We start from the raw sequence: 19,415 nt of genomic DNA on the forward strand, positions 1-19,415 counted from the left end.
CCGCCACCGAGCCTCGTCTGCGGGGCACCGAGACCCTCCCGTGACGGCTGAAAGGGATTGAGGGCGGGGAGCACTGAGATTCCCCTCCTCATTGCCGGGTCTCCGTGCGGGCACCTTCCCGCCGCACCGGAGCCTCTTCCCGGCAAGCCGAGGGCTGGGGCTCCCCCTCCTCCGCCGCCGGGAAGCCGCGGGGGCGGGCGGGCGCGACCCTCCCCGCGCCGGGCGCTCCCCGGGGAGGAGCCGGCCGGGTCGCACCGGGCCCGCTCGCCAAGCCCGGCTCCGAGCAGCCAAACCCAGCCCCCTGGGTTCGGGGTGGGCGGGGAGGGACGGCCGGCCGGGCGCCTCTCCTGCCGGGAGCGAGAGGACGGGCGAAACTTTCCTCCCCGGCGGCGGCGAGGCACCAGCAGCAGCCGAGGCGAGCGCCGCCGGCATGGGCCCCGACACGCTGCCGCTCGGCACCTACGGCGGGGCGGCCGCCGCCGCAGCGCTGCTGCTCTGGGCCGTGTGCGTGCTCTGCAGGAGGAGAAGGTACCGGGCGGGGGGCGGCCGCCGCATTCCTGCACGGCCGGGCCGGGGGAGCGCGGCTGCGGGGCGGGCGCGGCGCCGCCGAGCCGCGCATTGGGCCGCGCTGCTCTCCGCCCGCCCCTCCGCGCCGGGCCGCCCTATCAGCGCCGCCGGGCCGGGGGCGGCGGCCCCGGGGGTGGGATGGCGGCCCCGGGGGTGGCGGGCCCTCAGGGATGGCGGCCGGGCCGGCGCGGGGCCCGCCGCGGTGAGGGAGCGCCGGCGAGGTGCGGCGGGGGGCGGCTCCCGTGCTGACCTCGGGCGGGGCGGCCGCTGGCACGTGGGACTGCGGCCTCGCCTGCCGGGGCGGTGGGTCCCGTGCCCCGGGAGGAGCTGTGCGGTCCGGCATGTGGGAGCGCCCGCGGCTGAGGGGTGCTGAGCGCTGAGCGTGAGCTCTGCCCCGGGCAGGGACAGACCCAGCGCGGCCCGGGCGGATCCCCGCCGTGCTCCTGCCCCACCTGCGGCCGCGGGGTTGCGACATCGCTGCCCTTCTCTGTGCCAGTACCTCGGGCCATGGACCTTCTAGTGACTTCTGCTAGCGTTTCTCATACTGGTGCCTTTAGTTTCTCCCAGGTGTACGGTCTATGAACTCAAAGAACGTACACACGTGTTCTGGGACGTTTCAAGAAGAGCGTGCAGGTTTTTTTGAGGGGAAAGGCAGCACTCCCTGGAGCTATGCTTTCTGAATACCTGTTACTTTATGTACTGGCGCTTTCCCAGGTATTTTTCACTTGGTGACGTGAAATGCTTGTACACGTGAAGCCAATGCTTGATGCTCTTCAGTGTCCCTTCTGCAGCTGATGAATAAATGTGTGTAAAGGCTGACGGAGGAGTGAAGAAGGGGAGGGATCATATTCACTGGATTGTTTGCTTATTTTTAATTCATAAAATGACACGTGTAGAAAATAATAGATGTAATTTTGAATAGTAAACCGTTACTTTTCCTAATTGTAAGCTATTTTGGAGGACGTAGACAAACAAATGCAAAAAATAAATTGCACTACTAGGTTCTAAAAAAAGTTTAAAAGGCAGTCTGGCAATTTTTAGACCAATACCCCTAACTTTGGAACCATGCATAGAATGGATTGAAAACCAGTGAAAATTTGTGTTTTTATCCCAGAAGGCATCTGTAAACAGAGATGGGTTATTTCCATGGTGCTTGGTTTGGAACCATTATTGTATTTGATTTAACTTAGAGAGTCCAATCCATTCCTTGAGACATCCATCCCAATGTTTGAGTGGGGTCATCCTGTGACATAAACCACTTGGCAGAATAGTCTGTGATGCTGCTTCATGCTTCAGCTCAGTTTATGAAATAGCTGCTGCCCGGCAGGTCATTCCTCCTCCTTCTCATCCTCCATGTTGCTTATCTGACCCTCTGTGAACTTATTCTGGGAGTTAAACACATAAAAACTAATTTTATAGGCGTAGTTTGCCGCCAGTCTGGCTCCCTAAAGAGCATCACAGAAAACAAAAGGGGAGCTGGAAGGCAAATGGGATTGGGTGTCTTTTTAAGGCTAAAAGATACTATATTTCCTCAGCCATATTATAAAATTGTACCTGTCATTAGTTTAAACTCTAGTACAATTGTAAAAGACAGAGTTTTTGAAAATGGAAACAGGCAAAGCTGTTGTAAAGTTTTTAGCCAGATGTGAGTGGTAGGGGAAAAGGATCAAAGAACCCATTTTGAATTATTTTTGTTCCCATTATGCTGGAGAATTTTTCAAGTGCACTCTTTAGAGTCTACAGCAAAATGGTTCAGATGTTTGTGTCACAGCAGAATGATGTTTTACAGAAGACCTCACAAGAAGGTGTACTGTTTTTTCCCCAAAAACCAAACTTCTGTTTGATTAATTAACTACTTGAAAGCCTGTGCTGTTTCTCAACTGTACAAAGCACTAGCGAGCAAGCAACTGCAAATAACAGTTGATAAAACCCATCAACTTCTGTGTGGTACAGCCCTCAGCAGAAGGTGCTCGTGTTGAGGTACTATCCTGCTTCAGTAAAATGTGCAATTAATTCTTTTTCTTTTAGCATAAAAAAAGAAAAAAAGTTGTTCATGGTCTGTAGAGGTATCTAGCAGCAGCCTGCTGATGTTCAACAGCCATTAATGACCTGTGGGAAGAAAAGCTTTTCTAAGGGTGCAGTGGATTAAAAAACAGGGTTTGAGCTTAGTTCATGCTTCTCAGATTTGGTGCAAGTCTGTGATCTCCACTTACTTTTCAGACCCTTATCAGTTTATCCATCCCCATGTGTCCTCTGCTTGTCAGATTTCTTCTTTCCCTTTCTTCTATTTGAATCTGACAAATCCTGCAGCAGGTGGGCTACCCCCACCCTCCCTCAGGAATCCACTGTAAACATTTGGGAACTTGTTGACATAGGGAGTATTGAGAGATTACTCCATAAATAAATGCCAAAGTCAAGGCTATATTTCTCTTCATGGATCATAGCCATTTGGACAGAAGAGCAGACAATGTGGAGCTTGCCTATGCTAGAAGAAATGTTGGTAATTCAGGCATGTGTGTGCTCTTATATAAGTTAATACATTGCCTTAGTGTTGGTATGCTTGTAGCAGTGTGCAAACCCTGTATAAGGGCCTTGATGTGTTTAAGATACCAAGATAAGCTTTAGCAGAATGATCAAACTTGACATCTTAACCACAGCCCTGCATGGATTCCATCAAGATCACTACAGTAGGCAAGTGTGTGTATATACAAATGAAGTGCTTAAGTAAGTAAATAAACACCACTAACTTGCACTTCAGAGTTCTGTTTGTTTTGCTGGGTGATGCCTCTGTTCTACTTGAGTGAGGTGAAGCACAGCCACCTTTGTGGCTCCTGAGAGTTACATATCTAGGAGCATAATGAGAGTTTGTGTATCCTGGAGAAGAGAACTTTCCAAATCCATCACTTATGCTCCTTGAGCAGATGTTACAGGATTTCACCTTTTTTGGTATAAGGTGCTTCCCCTCTGTTTCCTCTCAGGCTGAAGCATTACTGGAGGAGAAAAGGTGGTGTATTGACTTAATCTGCTGTTGCCTTTTTCTGTAATGCAGTTGATGTAACCTGGCATTGCAAGGTTTGAGGGTGAGTTCGGTACCAGTTTTCTCAGAGATAGAGTAGAAAGGAAGAGGAATTTCCTTTTGTATAACTGCTTATCATTTGAGTGCTTATGGCAGTAATAACACAAAGGAAACTAATTGGAGTCTTTGCCAGGTTTTGTATCACAGATGGTGAAGAAACAGAAGTAGAACAAAAGTTTCTGTAATCACAGAGAAAATTAGTTTGAATTAAACTCAATGTCAAATGAGTCTCAGTGCCTTCTGCATGCTAAGAGAGATCTCCCTCTTACTGGCTGAATGAAGACAAGCCTATCTAGGCTGTTTGCTGGGGAATGTGTTTTCTCCAGAGAGCAGTTCTTTTTGCTGTTGCACAAAAGTATTTCTGCTATGGCAAAAGTTGGTGATTTCCTAGCCTGGAGACTAGATTATTCTATTCTATTCTATTCTATTCTATTATTACAGATTATTCTCTTTTGCCTTCATAAAATGTCTTACCTCAGCCCCAGCTTTATTGTGGTTTTCTTTTGGTGTTTTCAAACTGTTTTTTCACTAGCTGTACACAGTTTCATGGAGCAGGAGTTGAAGTGTCAGATGAAGCTAACTCCCGTTTGTCTTCCAGCAGTGATGCTGCCCAAGTCAGAGAAGGGTCCTTAAGTTCTCCAGGGACTGTCTCCTGCTAACTTCCATAGTTGTAGTACTATTTCACTTTTTCTTGCTCAAATTGATGCATATTTTTGGCTGCTAGTGTTCATTGCCTGTCCATGACTGAAAATGGTTACATATTGTAACCAACAATTTGTGGAAAAGGCTGGGATATTCTCTGACTCCCTCATTGAAAAGCAGATGCTGCAAATTATTAGGAAGAAGCAGCTCAGGCTGACCACAGAATAAAACCACTGCCTTAGTGGAAGAGGATGGTGGAGAGAAGTGGAACAAAGATTGTTGTGTCCCTATTTATCTGTTGAAATTGAATACTCCTCCTAAGGTTTGCATCCCAAAGTTTTTCAGATAAAGAAAATACAGACTGAACCTGGAAAAAGGTTCCTCGTCAGAGGTTTATAACTACTTGGAAAGTTAACACACATCTGATGTGAGCTGCATCAATTTGTAAAAATTACTTACTCTTCAATTCTATTTGTTTAAAATGGAAGAAGGTAGATTTACATCACATAATAGGAGGAAATTCCTTATGTGATGAGCACTGAAAGAGGTTTCCCAGAGAAACCTCTGTGTCTGCCCCATCCCTGTAAGTGTTCCAGGCCAGGTTGGATGGGGCTTTAAACTACCTGGTCTAGTGGAAGGGAGCCCAGCTCATGGCAGGGATTTGGAACTAGTTGATCCTTAAGGTCCCTTCTAATCCAAACCATTCCATGATTCTGTAGGTTTGTAGGGTTGATATTTTAATTTTTAGGATTGCTCTTCACGGTCAGGATTGCTTGTGAGGAGTGCTATGATATGTGGCAAATGTTGTGGGTTTTACTTTACAGCAGTATAGGAATTTCCATGCTGCATTAGATGGGACATGTACCTTCTAATTTATTGTTTCTAACCAGTTTCTGTGCATCAGAACATGGTATTAAAAAACCTCCAAACTTAAACAGTATAATTGTAGATTGAAGTTAAAATAAGAAGAATTGCATGATGCATTTCTCAGAAGGGATTTTGCTGTGACCTGAGTTACGAATTTAAAGCCTTGGTGAAGCAAACTGCCTTTCATTTTACCCTTTTATTCTATATTTTAAAATACCTCTGATCTATACAATTACATTAATCTAAGATACTTTTCCCCAAAATTGCTCTCTTGAACCCAGACAGATATTGTTGAAAAAAATATAGATTTTGTCTTTGCCTTCAAGAACATCTTATCCTTCTCTGTGACAAGCTGTGAGCTTGCTAACAGCTCTCTTACCAAGCGAATTGTAGTTCACAAGATGTCATCAGCCTGTCTTTTTTACCACTTCTGCTAATTTAGGCAATATGTTAAGGTAGTTTTCAGTTGGAGGGAACATCAGGAAGGACAGATAGAAGGATACCAGAAAAATCTGGCCTCTTGCTTCGTACCTTGGCCTTCTGCAGAGGCCTTCTCCATTCTTTTGATTGGACCTCTAGGGAGTGCACATGTTTTCATGACCTCCCCTTGTTTACTGTCATTGTCCCCTCTTACTCCACTCTGAAAAGGACTGAAGACTGAAACAGTTTAAGGCAGAAAAGTAACAGTTCTGTTTCTTAAGTAGCCTTAGGAAACCTTTCTTTCTCACCATCACACTTGGGTTTTCTGTCAACTGTTCACTGCTGTGCCAAGATGTGGTAGAAGCTTTTTCCTTTGCTTGTTTCTACTGGTCAGACCTTAAGTGAAGGTAGAATAAATTGAAGTCAGCAAAACCATAACCTTCTCAAGGTGTGCAAGTCTCCACTCACAGGCTGTTGGTTTTTCTTATGGCTCTAATAGACCTCGACAGCCATTACATCATGGGTCTTGCACAGTAGTGTGTTTCAAGAAAGGTTTTTCTTTTTCTTTCTTTCTTTCTTTTTTTTTTTTTTTTTTTTTTTTTTTTTTTTGTGCTGCTTCTATCCTTCTGATTTGTAGCCTGCATTTTGAGTTCCACTTCCTACCAGTACTTTGAAGATGACACTAAAGATGAGACCTCTTTTAGAAGATAATGAACCTTCCTGATAATCTGTGATTTACAGAATTCTTTGCTTAAGGTACACTGCCACCTAGCAACAGTTTCCCTTCCTTCCCAGTTTTCTTGACCTACTTTGTTGGGGGTTGTTCAGCTTTATAGTTTATACCTGGTCTGGTCTTGATTAGCATCCAGAAACCATCAGTAGATGCCATCCTGGTAAATGTATATGTATGAGAGGTGGAAATATTTTTAGTGGCAATAAGAACTGCTAGGTTCTGGTTTCTGACTAAAATACATAGTTTATACTGTGTTTTTTGTTGAAAGAGCCTACCATTTTTTTCCCCTTGTAATTATTGATTTTGCTTTCTTCTGTTCTTTATTCTTTAGAGCAAATAAAATTACAGGGTGAGAATTAAAGGGAATTGCTTTCAGCAATTATTTATTTTTATTATCCCAGTGCAACAGGAAGCACGGAGTGTCCCTGTAGAGCACTGTATACAAACACAGTGCTTACAGAAAGTTCTGAACAATTAACCCTTCTGCTCTTCTTCCAAGCTGATAGTCCCAAAGGTATGAAAGAGGACAACCCAAGTGAATGCACAGTGCTTCAAAAATTATATTCATGCTTACCACTATATTTAGAAGAGGAAAGCAAGCTGGTTGGCAAATGTTAGCTGTAACATTACAAATAAAGGCTGGTGTGAAGGAAGACAAAAGGGGGCAAATTGTAATCCTAGTGTCAACTGATGTGAGCTATGAACTACGTGTCCTTTAAGCATGATGGTGAAATTTACCCCTGATGTGTTTAATAATTGGTGATGTAACTAGAGAGCTGCATCATCAGCAACTGCAGGACTCCCTGGAGTCTCATTAAGCTACCTGGATCTTAGCTCCCCCAGGAAGGAGTGACTTCACTGGGATCCAGGGACTTCACTAAGTCCCAAGCTTGCAGTCTTGCTTGTGACTCCTCCTTAGTTCTCCTACTGTAAATTGGAGGCCAGTGGTCTCTCGATTTATAGATAACACAGAAAAATGCTTCACTGGGCATTTAGAGAGTTGTCAGAGATGCTGAAAAGAATTCTTACATGGTATAACTGCTCAACATGTGCTGAGGAGCTGTTGCCTGTTCATCCCTTTCTCCTATATGCTGAGATACAATTTTAGGTATTGTATTTTTGCAGTTTTTTTGCAGTAGTCAGCTAAGTTGTTGGATTGTGCCAGCTGGTTTAATGTTCTGCTCAGTTATGAGAATTATGGTCCCGTATAAAATTTTTGGGTGTTTTTTGGTGGGCTTTTTTTTTTTTTTTTCTTTTGTTTTCTGGTTTTTTTTTTTGGTTTTTTTTTTTCCAGTCAAGTGTTTTGATTAAGAAGTTGGGAAGGACTTGTTTGATAAAGTAGTATAACTGTTCTTAGCACTCCATTTAGTCACTTATTTAACTTAGTGCATCATAATGCCAGAGAGTGGGGGAAATACAGAAGCTAAAAGAAACAGCATACGTGCAATGTTAATACACTATATGAAGTTAAGGAAAATCTCACTGTTAAGTTGGCAGTCTTTTTCTCTTTTATCCAAGTTTTATAGATCTTCTTGGTAGTGGAGCCAGACTTGGAACACATTTTCCTGACTTCTAGTTTTGTGCTTTAACTTGCTGCCTTTTCTTTCCAAGACATTTACCATATATGTATGACATTATAGCTGTCTGGTAAACTAACTTTTTCAACCATGAGGCAGATTTTGAATTCTGATTTCAAACTTCAGTAGTGTTCTTTTTCTTTCTCCATCATTTACTGATCCTTTTACAAGAAGCATGTAGGATTTTAGGCTAATATCCATTTGCATGCCGTCTGGGAGAATTTTGGCTGACTGAGAGTCCCATAAAACAAAAGTTTCCTCTTTACAAACCACATGGATCTTGGCTGTAGATATTCAGTCCTTTTCTCCACAAACTGTTTTTAATGGTGCCAGATTCTTCTGTTTCTTCTCCTTGTTTGGCACATGTCAGGAAAAAAAAAATCTTGGCTCTTGTATAGAACATATCTTGTTTCCTCTTAACTGCTCGTACTTTCTATTCGTAATTCAAATCAGCACAAAAATGCTATGGTTGTGCTTCTCATGATTTAATCTTGTAGTTTCCTAAGCAATATTCCAATTCTCTTAAAAAAATAATGCTCTCTCATACTGTAGGCCTAGTGGTAGGAGGTTCTAGCTGAATGCAATGGATGCGTTCCTGTTGATTTTGGAGAATATGCATGGAGTCCTGGCAAAGGGGTCTGCTCAAGCCTGTGGAGGCACGTGAAGGAAGAACAGATGAGCAAAATGAAGCTAAAATGAGGTATTACAAGAGTACCCTCTCCACCATCCAGCTTCCCCTTTCTGACACTGCAGTGAAAACCTGGACTCCAGCACTGCACTTTATAGGCTCATGTCCATAGTGGGTGGTTGAAGAAATGTCTCCTTCCCAGGGGTCTGTCAGAGAGCCTGTGTGTGTTTGTCACAAGCTACTCATTTTCCTTGCTGACAGCCTTACTCTGCACCCTTTGAGCTCTTACTTGCATGTGTCAGTGTGCTTCTGATGGCTAAGGCAGAGTGCAGCACTGCTGAGTGTGGTTGTCTAATTTATTGTGACTCCCCCAAAAAATCAGCAAACTGCTTAGTGGCGTGCTCTTTCTTTACCCCATTGAATGTTTCTCATAAGATCGTTCCCCAGATTTCTTCTGAGTGGGCATGACAAATTTTTATGTAACTTGCCCTATCTAAAATTATTTGAACAAAATTAGAAATTTTTGAATGAAATGTTAAAAGAAAGATCATAGAAAATTTCCATATTTTTGAAGTGATAAAGTATTTAGAAAAAAATTACAGTCTCATTTCAGCATGGTGAGAGAATGCAGAAGTTTTGCAATTATTAGTTCTGGCAGCTCTGTTTATCTAAAAAAATAAAAACCAAAACCAAAAACGAAAGGAACCCATATATTCCTTAACATGAGAAAACTATTGCTGTTAAAACACCGTGGACAGAACTGATGAAGAAGTCAGTTTTTCAGTCTTTTTGTAGTCTTTCTCTCCCTCTGTATGCATGCCAGCAAAAGGGTGGATCTGCCCCTTTGTCACAGTGTAATTCTGTAGTCTCTGAGGGCTTCAGAGAGACAGTCTCCAGCTTTCTAATAGGGCCCCAAGGAAAATAAAAAGGTATTTTTAGAAACTGCCATTTAACCAGGTTACCAAAAGCAGAATGCTTAGGAAAGAAGGACAATTTCTAGTATCTCCTCAGAGAGAATTTGAGTGACTTCCATTGCTGGTCCACTCACCTGATGCTACAGTAGTGTTTGGTCATTGCATCCCTAGCTGGAAAGTACTGCTCTGTGTTCTCTCCTTCAGTGCTGGCCTGGTTTTTCAGGTTACAATAGCTCCTCTTCAGAGTGTCTGGTTTGAGAGAGATCATAGCCATGCTAATTCTCTCCAGCTGGTTTTTCAGCATGAGAAGCTTTGGTAGTCACATTTGGGAAACTTCTCTGAAAATAGCTCAAAGAGTGGATTGATGACAAGGCCTAATTTTTTCTTCCAGTTGTTCAGGAACTGATCTGCAGTATTTACTCAGCTCAGACTTACACTTCATTAAGACAGAAAAATGTCCATGGAAGATATACGTATGTTTTGGTAGGTACCAGTATTTGTAAATTATTTCCACTGCATCATGTGTTTCCTCCATATCCCTCTCAAAAACTTCTATTATTCTGTTGAAACAGATTTTTTTAAATGTTTTTAAAAGATTTTTAAGATGACTAGGTTAGTTTCAGCGTAGCTGTTTTGCTTAAATAGCAAATTTCCTAGACCTACAGCTGAGGGTGAGGCGTGTTGCCAGAGCCCGCGCTGCAACGTTCATCTGCGATTCCTGTTTAAAAAGTAGCAGCTGTGTAGCTGTACCAGAAGTGAAAATGTCTCTCAGTTCAGGAGTCATCCAAGAATCAATTGTAAAACATGATGAACCCACTGAATTGGTGTTTGGGAGGAAAAATGAAAGTACTGTGAGAGCTGGCTTGTATGCAGTGCTCTTTTTAACCTTAAGTACATGCCTGAAAGATTCTGAGTGAACAGCAGTGGGGTTTAGATGTGTGTATCTGCTGGTGAAATGGAGCCCATAGTGCCTGACTACACAAAAGATGTTCAGGCCTCGCAGTGACAGTTGCCATCACAGTAGCTGTGACTGATGGTGATTCATTTCTAGGCCCTGGAACAAGGGCAATCAGCTGGGATCAGAGCCTGGGCTCCTTCTGAGGACCAAATGAGGGAAACTTGAAGTTTGTGTCCTAGCAGCTTGCATGTAGTATCCTTTAAAGCCAGGTTAAATTACCTGTCACTGTTGAGGCACGACACAGAATTGTTCCCAGCAGGACTGGAGAGGTTCTCCCTGTATGTCAGTGTTCAGTGGCTTGGGAAACAGCTGCTCGAGCAGTGTCTGGTTTTGTGGTTGAACACACAGCTCAATTTCTGGCATTGCTGCTTTAAGATACAAAAATGATAATCAAGTTTCAAAGAATTCTTGCATATGTGAATGAGTCAGAATTATTTTTTCTTCTATAAGCTGTTTAGTTTCTTGCATCTTAGGTAGTGAAAACACTGCTAGATCCTACTTGGTATTACCACGTTATGAGTGAAGGGACTTTTTTCACAACCTTTGGACTTCCTCACACAGAACCACATCAACTATAATAAATTTAGAGCCTTAAAAATCTGTTGTTATGAAGACTTTAAAATAAAACTGTGCGGGCTGTGTCTGTTCAGTGGTAAGAAGCTAAAATAAGACAATGCTGAGATCTGTTGGGCTCAAAAGAAAGTTGAGGTTTCCTGCCTTTGTGATCTCTTTTCCAGAAGGAAAGCTTTGTGTTTCTCTCTTGGAAACCCAAGTTTAATAGAGCGCAGTTATTGTCACCCATTCAGTCTTACTTCCCACATAGTCTAGTCCTTTGCAACATCTCCTGCATTAGCTATATTAAATTGTGTTTGAACACAGCTGTGCATGGAAGGATGTCCTGCCTTTGGTTTATTTTTTTAATTTGAGGGATGTTCTTACCATTCTGTTTTCACTTTTAGAAAAGAGGTGGGTTCACTCTCACTAGTGGATGTATATATCCTTTTAAACATTGAAAAGATTTAAGCAAATGTTATGAAAAATATCGTGAGATGTTGTCCAGTACAAACAAACAAGATCATCTCCTGCTCCAAGTTTTAAATACTGCTGTTGCAAATAAATACTTGCTTAAAGGTGTAGGCAGGCTCATCTGACACATCTTTACTTGTGTATCAATGGAAATTTAGTGTGGACTGAAGCAACGTGCTTTTTATACTTTCTCTTCCACTGCCAAGAATGTTTGGGTGGACCAATTTATGTATGCTGCCTGCTGCTGCTGCTCTGTGGACTTTGCATTGCATGCTTGCTTCACTGTTTTGGGAAAATGATCAGCCAGTTCTTTTAACAAAGACTGTGAAAGCCAGAGATAATTCAAACGGAACCAGAGAACCAGTGCTTCATTTTTTTGCTTCGACATAAAGAAAATCTTGTTTGTTTTGTTTTGCACACTATTTCAGCATATTTTGCTATTAATAATATCTCTGAGACTATAGTTTAGGAGTCAGGCATATGTGTTATCTCATGCCTCCAAATTGTGTTGCAGCTGTTCCAGATGCACTCTTCTCAAATGCACTGTGCCCAGTAGAAATGTGAGGTATAAAGCTGTTTAAATTGTAGTGATACAGTCGGTTTCATCAACATGACAGCCTAGGAAAATTTTTCTTGTAATTGTTTTTAGCACAAGTAGTGTGTGCTGATTTGGAACATCAGATAGTTTCTGTTGTTAGACCAGGTGAAAAAAACCCTTCTGTATGTGAATATAGTTGCAACTTAGTAGGTAATAGGTGGTGCTGGAAATATCCTACAGAGATATGGTTTTGATCCTTTGGTCACTGTATTGAAAAGTGCACAGCTGGCTCAGTTCTCAGTGAATGACTGCAGTGTTGGAGGTGACAAAGATGGAAATCCCCATGTGTGCTGTGATGGTGGTGGATTCCAAAGTGAAGACTGCCCTAGGATTCCCACATGTGCAGGCCGTTTTCACTCCCATAGCTTTTGTTCAGTGGTCAGGATCCAAGGCTCTGGGTGACAAAATCCCTGCTGTTACCATAAGTGGCCATTTATACCTTTGGTATCCTAGCTAGTCCCAGGTGCATCTTCAGCCTTGACGTGTCTGACCCTTCTTTTTACTTTTTGTGGCAAATATCAAATCATCTCCTTAAAGGTAGCAGGGTGCTAGAAACTCTTTCCTGCTCCTGGCAGCTGGTAGATTTCTTAAGATTGTGGAAGGGATAGATTAGTTAATTGCCTGCTGAAGTATGAATTTTAGTGCAAGTCAGCATGGAACCATAGGTTGGTTTGGGTTGGAATAGGCCTTAAAGAACATCTACTCCAGCTCTCCTGTCATGGACAGGGATACCCTTCACTAGATCAGGTTCCTCAAAGCCCCATCCAACCTGACTTTGAACACTTACAGGAATGGGCATCTTGCCCATCCTTGGGCAGTCTGTTTCATTTGGAAGTGGACATCTCTTTCATTTTCCGGGGTTGGGTTGGTCAAAGCAGCCTCAGTAAATAAGAGTTTGCGTGCTGAATTTCTCAGAATTGCTCTGTTTAGGGGCAGCAACCAGCACAGTTGGATTGCATCATATAGGTAAGGTTCTTAGGCTCTTTTGCAATCTTTTCATAATCATTACAACCTGACTGCAGAGTTTGGCTGCTGCGTAGCACTAGATTTGTGTCACTAAAGGATAAAGTCTGTATTTATCACTCCTCACTTTTTCAGCAGGCTTTATGTTTTCTATCATCCCTTTTGTTTCTACTAGATATTAGAGTACTTTTTTTGATCTGATTTCTCAGTTCACTTTTTTTTACTATTCACAAAATTCATTGTGCTCTTTAGTAATTGTCTCCATGAATTCTCATTGCTATGCTCAGTGGGTAAGCTAGGCTAATGATACTCTTTTTTTTTTTTCATTTGAGTGAGTTTTGCTAATTGCTTTTTTCACACTGGAACCTGTAAGAGGATTTTCTGTGGACAAAATGACAACAAAAAAATGAAGAGCTTTTGTTGGTAAGTCACCTGGCAATTCCTCATGGATCTTCAATGTAGCTGTCAGCAAACGAGTGACTCCTTAACGCCCAGTGCCTCTAATTGCCCTTGATTTCCTCTCTGTTTTCCTTGTGTGGGATTTCTCAATTGATGGGATGAAACTTGAAAGCAGGTAGTGATGGAGTGCATCTCCAGTCAGCAGTAGAAAGAATAAAATAATGAAATTAGGATGGTCAGCATGCATCAGGAAGACAAATTTCATCCAGCCTTCTGCCCTGTCCTGTGGTTGTGGCTGATCCCTTGCCATCTCAGTTCACAACTTGTATTGTTACTTCCCTAACAGCTCAGCTCATGCCAGGACCCTGTCACTTCTGCAGACCTAAGGGGTGAGGACTTCAACACTTGCCCTTTACAAAGGCTCTGTGCTTTCCCAATTTCCAATTTGTCTCCATCCTCCTCCCCAAGTCTTGCTTACTGTATTGAACATCAACCTAAGTACTCATCTGCCCCAGAATCGTATAATTATTTTCAGCATGAGGCTAGCATAAGTTTTTGTGAAATTTGTGAATTAATTTCAAATTCAGAAATGAGATGGCAGCTATTAGTTGAGTGTATCTAAAAGGAGACAGCTCCTTGAGTCTTGGGTTGACCTGTGCTCTAGCTTTTGAAGAAAATTTATATTCAACCTAATAGAGTTTATTAACCAATATTTTAAATTACTGATGTTTAAAAATTTCACTGGGTTTATGTTAAATCAAGATACATTGGGATGATTTATTTTCTCTTACTTGAAGTTTTTCCCTTGAGCTCTACTGTAGTCCCTTATTTTCTTTGACTTTATTGAGAGTAGCTTGAAAGCTTCTTTACTTTTCTGCCATACCTGCCTTCTGCAGGACTCGTTGTTTCACCCAGGGAAGAGATTAGAGCCATTGCTATTATCTTCATTTATATAATTCTGTCATTGCCTTGACATCAGCGTAATCTTCTTGACTGCCTGATCAAACTGATTTTCAACAGTTTTAGACAGAGTAAAAAATTAGTGCATTTAGGTCTTCCTTGATTTTTCTGGCAGTTTTCTCTGTCATTCAGTCTAGCAGGTTTTTCTTTATCTCAAATCCCTTTTGCTTTTTTCTGTGCTTCTTTCTTATAAAAAAAACTACTACAGCTGGAATTTTCTAGCTTTTAGACCTTTAATTCTTCTAATCTTATGTCAAAGCAGTTAACAAGTGATAACAGACCCTTATCAGACTTTATATTGTTGCAACACTCAACGTGAATTTTTGGCATTACTTTAGACATTTGAGATTTTCCACAAATTTTGATAAACCTGAGATTTTATTTTAGATATTTGCTCACAGCGTAGAGCTTCGATGGTAGCTGCATCTTAATCATACAGCCAAATGAAATGTCTTCTGTAAGTGGTGTGTGTAGATTTAGCTTTTTTGTGGTTCATAGCACATCAGTAACAACTGGAATACAGTTGCAGTAAGAAAATCTGTTTAAAATCACAGCAAATCCTACTGCTGTAGGCTTCTGAAAAGGGAGAAATACTCTGATTTCTACCATGAAACGGATTTGTTTTTTGTTACAGGGGAAAGGTTTGCATTTTTACTTTGCAGGATGAAAATACACAGTAGTTGAGGGTGCCTTTGGGATAGCTGCAGACTCTGGATCTCTCGGTGACATGTTAAAGACCAGTAAAATTTTGCCAACCCAGTTGCTTTAGATGGGCTTGTGGTTTGTCCTCCCAGCAGGGCTGTGCCTGCAGAAGCCCTCTGGCAGTGGCAGCAGAACCTGGGCATAGCAGGGGGTTGCTGTGGTAGCTCTTTGTGGTTGAGGAGCCACCTTTGCGTGTCTGCTTGAGGCATGTTTGCTCACATGGAATTTACTGATGACTGGGGCAGACCAGGCCATACAGGAAGGAGTGGAAGCCTTAAGGCTAAAGACATGCAGCCTGACCATGCACGAGTTCTTTGCCTTTGCTGTACTTCACCATCTCACCATCCTTGCACGTGGTGCCTTACCTCACCATGTAAAGGATAATACTTACAGCTTTAGTTTGGGTTTATAGAAGTTCCCTTGCATTCTCATTCATGGAATTGCTGAAGTGATGGCTCTTTTAAAGTCTTTGAATAGCTTCTGGTTTTAGTGGGACTTGAGCTTCAAATTGGAGCAGAAGCTCGAGTTTTTTCACGCTGAGGCAAATGTGAATTTCTGGTTTGATGGCAGGATACAGAATGTACAGCAGCATTTCCTCTCCTTAGTGCTACTAATTTCCGGGGGGAAAATGTGGTTATGCTTTGAACAGAATTTTAAAGTTCATAGAGGAGGAGACCACTTCTTGTGGGTAACTGAGGTTACTTCAAAATAACACTTTCACTTCTGTCTACATACCCATGCTGGCTGACAGCTTTCAAGGCTGGGGCTGGTTCTAGGTTTCCTTTTATATGCAATACTGTGGACCACATATGTTTGAATTTATGGATTGCATGGAATTGTAATGGCCTTGATCAGGACACAGACTTTTTTTCTCATTCCTGAAAATGTGAAACAGTGACTCAGACTCATTCCAGGGTCTGTAATGTTATCAGCTGCCTGTGGCTCGACAGTTTGGCACACTCCTGCTAAACCCACCCCTTATTTTTCTTTCCATGAACTGGCACTCTTGTGCTTAACCACACTGGCTAACGAGTCCAATCTGATGTTTCCCAGTGGAATACTAACTTTTTACAAGCAATCTGAAGCTTGTTCCCCTTTTACGAAAAATATGGGGAGGTGTAATTCTATTGACTTACATAGAACAAAAGTACTCTGAGTTGTTGAGAAGGCTGAAGTCTTTAGAGCCTTTTTGCAATTGTAAACAGTAAGATGGACAGTCAAGGACTTCTGTCTTCTAGCTGTGAACCAAGCTGTGAATTTTCTCTAATCACAATGATGAAACTAATAACATAGTTGCTAAATGTCACATAGTGGTTTTTGAGCCACAAAGTTTTTCTGCTGTTATAGCATTTTTTTGTTTGCTTTGGGCATCTAGAAACTAAGATAGAACTTCTTCAAAATCCATCCTGAATTTCTGAGAGCTTCCCATGCTGAACAGATTGCTACTATCAAATTTTTAAGAATTTCTTGTGGTCACTTTAGTACAATATAGTTCCTTCTAGTATGAGCAAAAATCTGTGGGTAGTAAAAATTATGGGCTTTTCCTGTTGTGAAATGTGCCTGCATTTCTGTGCACTTCTTTCCACAGAAAGCAGCTCTGAGGGGAGAAGGAAGGTAGGCTGGTGGGAATCCCAGTGTACTCATGGGGTGAGTCACAGGACCCAGTCAGTGTCTGGGAAGCAATCTTTGTCCTGCTCTGCAGAGCCACGTGGAACTTAATGTTTAATTTATTTTTTTTTTCCAAAGAAAGGACATTTGTCTCATCAGGGATCGTATTCATGCCATTGCAGTCATGAAGAGTGTGAGTCGTCTACTCGTTTTTCCTTGCCATCAGGAATATCATTTCTCCTAAACCTCATGATTAATCCTTAGCTAGAAGCTTCTACTTCAACTTCAAAATCACTCCTTTTTTAGGTGGTTTTTCCTAAAAAAAAACGGGACTGAAGTAAATGGGAAGATAACTGCAGGTGTACAATGAGAAAGGTTTAGGGTAGGTACTTTTATAGGTGATAAAGCTTTTGGAAACAAAGAGAGCTCACAAGACAAGAATGGTAGTCTGAAAACCCCTACTGTCCTTTGATCGCTATCAGATTCAAATATTGCTGCAGTCTTAGCATGCTAATTAGTCACAACTGATACATTATGGATGTTTGTAAATAAGCAGTTTTTCTTTAATTCTTGTTTTACTCCTGAAGGTACTATATTAGGTGCTTATTTTTGTCTAAGCTTTGCATTCATTTACCTATACTCTATGGTGTCAAAAATATTGATAAATGTTTCATAGCATATATATTTTATAAAATATTAAAACATAGATCTTGTCAGCCTACAACTTTATGACAATAACTTTAAAAAGAAGATCTCTTTCTTTTTTCCGTAAAATTGATTTCCATTCCTTGCTATTTTCTTTAGTATCAATTACCATTTGTTATCAATTCAGGCACTTGGAGATCTTTGTGTGAAACTGGAAGCACAGTCCAACTTCTCTAAAGTGAGTTTGTTTTGTATAAACGTACTGAAATGTATGTGCTTTCAGAGTTCACTTACGATATTCTGAGCTTGCATTTTCCTTTTTTTTTTTTTCTTAAACCACAGAACATGTAATGGGAACCAAACTGTAACCAATCTTCTTTGGCTTTTTTTCAGATTTGTTGTTTGACTCCCCAGCATGACTATGGGGCAGCAGCTTTGATTTGGCAGTGCTGGAATGGTGCTGTGTGTGTGCTGTATTGATGATCTGTAAATTATGTCATCTGGGGTGGTCTGTGCTGATTCTTGGTATTTGAAGGTCATTTTGACTTTGTTGCTTCGGTTATGCCACACTGGGACTCAAATCACTTTTACTTCAACACTGAAAAATGCTGAGTGATCACCACTAAATTTCATGGCAAAATTCAGTTCATTATTGCACAGTCATACAGTGCTGTCAGGAACTTTAACCTCTTTTTACAGGCTGGTGAGGCAAGAGTTCAGTGAGTGGTTAGTTTTGTCCACACTTGGGATTCCACACTTTCTGTCATCTGCCGTGTGTCTCAGCTTTGTGTGTGAGAGCACCTGGCATACACATCTCCCTAGAAACTGGGTCTGGTTCCTTATCCTTGTGCTAATGCCAGGAGTGCTGTGAGGATCCAGTTTGGCTTTCATGTCCTTTGCAGTATTTTTGGACTGATGGACTTTGCAGAGTTCCCTGAAGTTGCCCATTGACAGCAGGGATTTAGTGTGTGCTGGGTGCATCTGGCTCCTGCAGAGCAATGAGTGCCTGTGGTGCTCAGCAGGGAGCATCCTGTTGTACAAGGAGGTTTTGAAAATTTTTTCAGAGTAATTCAAAACTTATCAGGGTGAAACTTGTATACAAGATAGGATTGCTTGGTTTTTCTCATGGCTGAAAAGTAATTGGCTCTCTCATAAGCAGGAGTAACAGAAGAATGTTGATACAGTGTCATTTCATCTTGGCTTATTAAAAGTGGTGACTGCAACAATAATTTATACATTTTTTAATCAAGAAAGAGTATGGAATAAAGACCTTCAGGCAACTTGTTTGTAATTCCCCTAAATGTGCTCTGCCTCACATAAAATTACTGCAAGAAGTTGATAAGTCTTTTTTGCTCCGCAAAATCAAATGAAAATTGCTTTCCATTTTTTCAACCTGTTTCTTCTGCCAGATTTGTTATGTTGGGAACATGATGTGGTGAAAAAGGCATCTGTAACCTCAGGCTCTCAAGAAAAGGCCCATGTTTTATACATTATTCTCTTCTCTTCGATGGATACCTTCTAGGAAATGTCTTTGTTAGTTGTTCTTTTTTTCCAGCACAGAAATACTGCTTCAACATGTTCTGTGCTGAAATGTCAGCGTTGTGCTGTTGTGTAGGTGGTAGTATGTATTATACACAGTTTTCAAAACCTGAATAATCAGTGATGTGCATGACTTTGCCAGGGAAAACAAATGGCTGTGTCATTTTGATTTCGGTATATCAAGAAAATGTAACCTATAAAAGTTAATTAGCATTCTTCCAGAAGGGGGTTGTTTAACTAACATCTTTATTTCCATGTTTTCAGTTTTGTCAGAAGTTGGAGGGGAGTGTTTTATTCTGTTGCTAATATATACCCATAGATTTACAGAGTATTTCACGGAGTTTTATCTACCATGCATCTGTCCTTCATTTCAGTAAAAGGATAGATTTTTCACTCACTTGAACAACCACTTACATCCACTGAAAAATTTTATGCAGTCTTTCTTGTGATTTTTTTACATAGCTTTTGTAAATAAAATTCCTTGAGGCTGGTGTTGTTCATATTATCTATCAAAATGAGATTTTGCCAGTGATTTTTAACAGGAGAAATCCTATAATTTCTTTAACTAACTGAGAGAAAGTGTAGCTATTTGC

General features: G+C 41.6%; 1 protein-coding gene across 4 annotated transcripts in view; it reads left to right on the forward strand.

The window, feature by feature from the left end:
• Nucleotides 1-297: 297 nt before the first annotated feature.
• LOC130248976 (cytochrome P450 7B1) overlaps nucleotides 298-19,415 on the forward strand; it is a 124,949-nt gene continuing 105,831 nt past the window's right edge. The window contains exon 1 of one of the 4 annotated variants that reach the window (XM_056483214.1): nucleotides 298-528. Coding sequence is in view for 2 of the 4 variants with exons in the window: in XM_056483210.1 (XP_056339185.1) it covers nucleotides 431-528 (98 nt within the window). In the remaining 2 variants the exon portion in view is untranslated. The remainder of the gene's footprint in view (nucleotides 529-19,415) is intronic. The other 3 variants (XM_056483210.1, XM_056483211.1, XM_056483213.1) reach the window with 3 other exon arrangements.

The sequence above is a fragment of the Oenanthe melanoleuca genome, chromosome 2, assembly GCF_029582105.1.
Source record: "Oenanthe melanoleuca isolate GR-GAL-2019-014 chromosome 2, OMel1.0, whole genome shotgun sequence".
NCBI classification, from domain to species: domain Eukaryota; kingdom Metazoa; phylum Chordata; class Aves; order Passeriformes; family Muscicapidae; genus Oenanthe; species Oenanthe melanoleuca.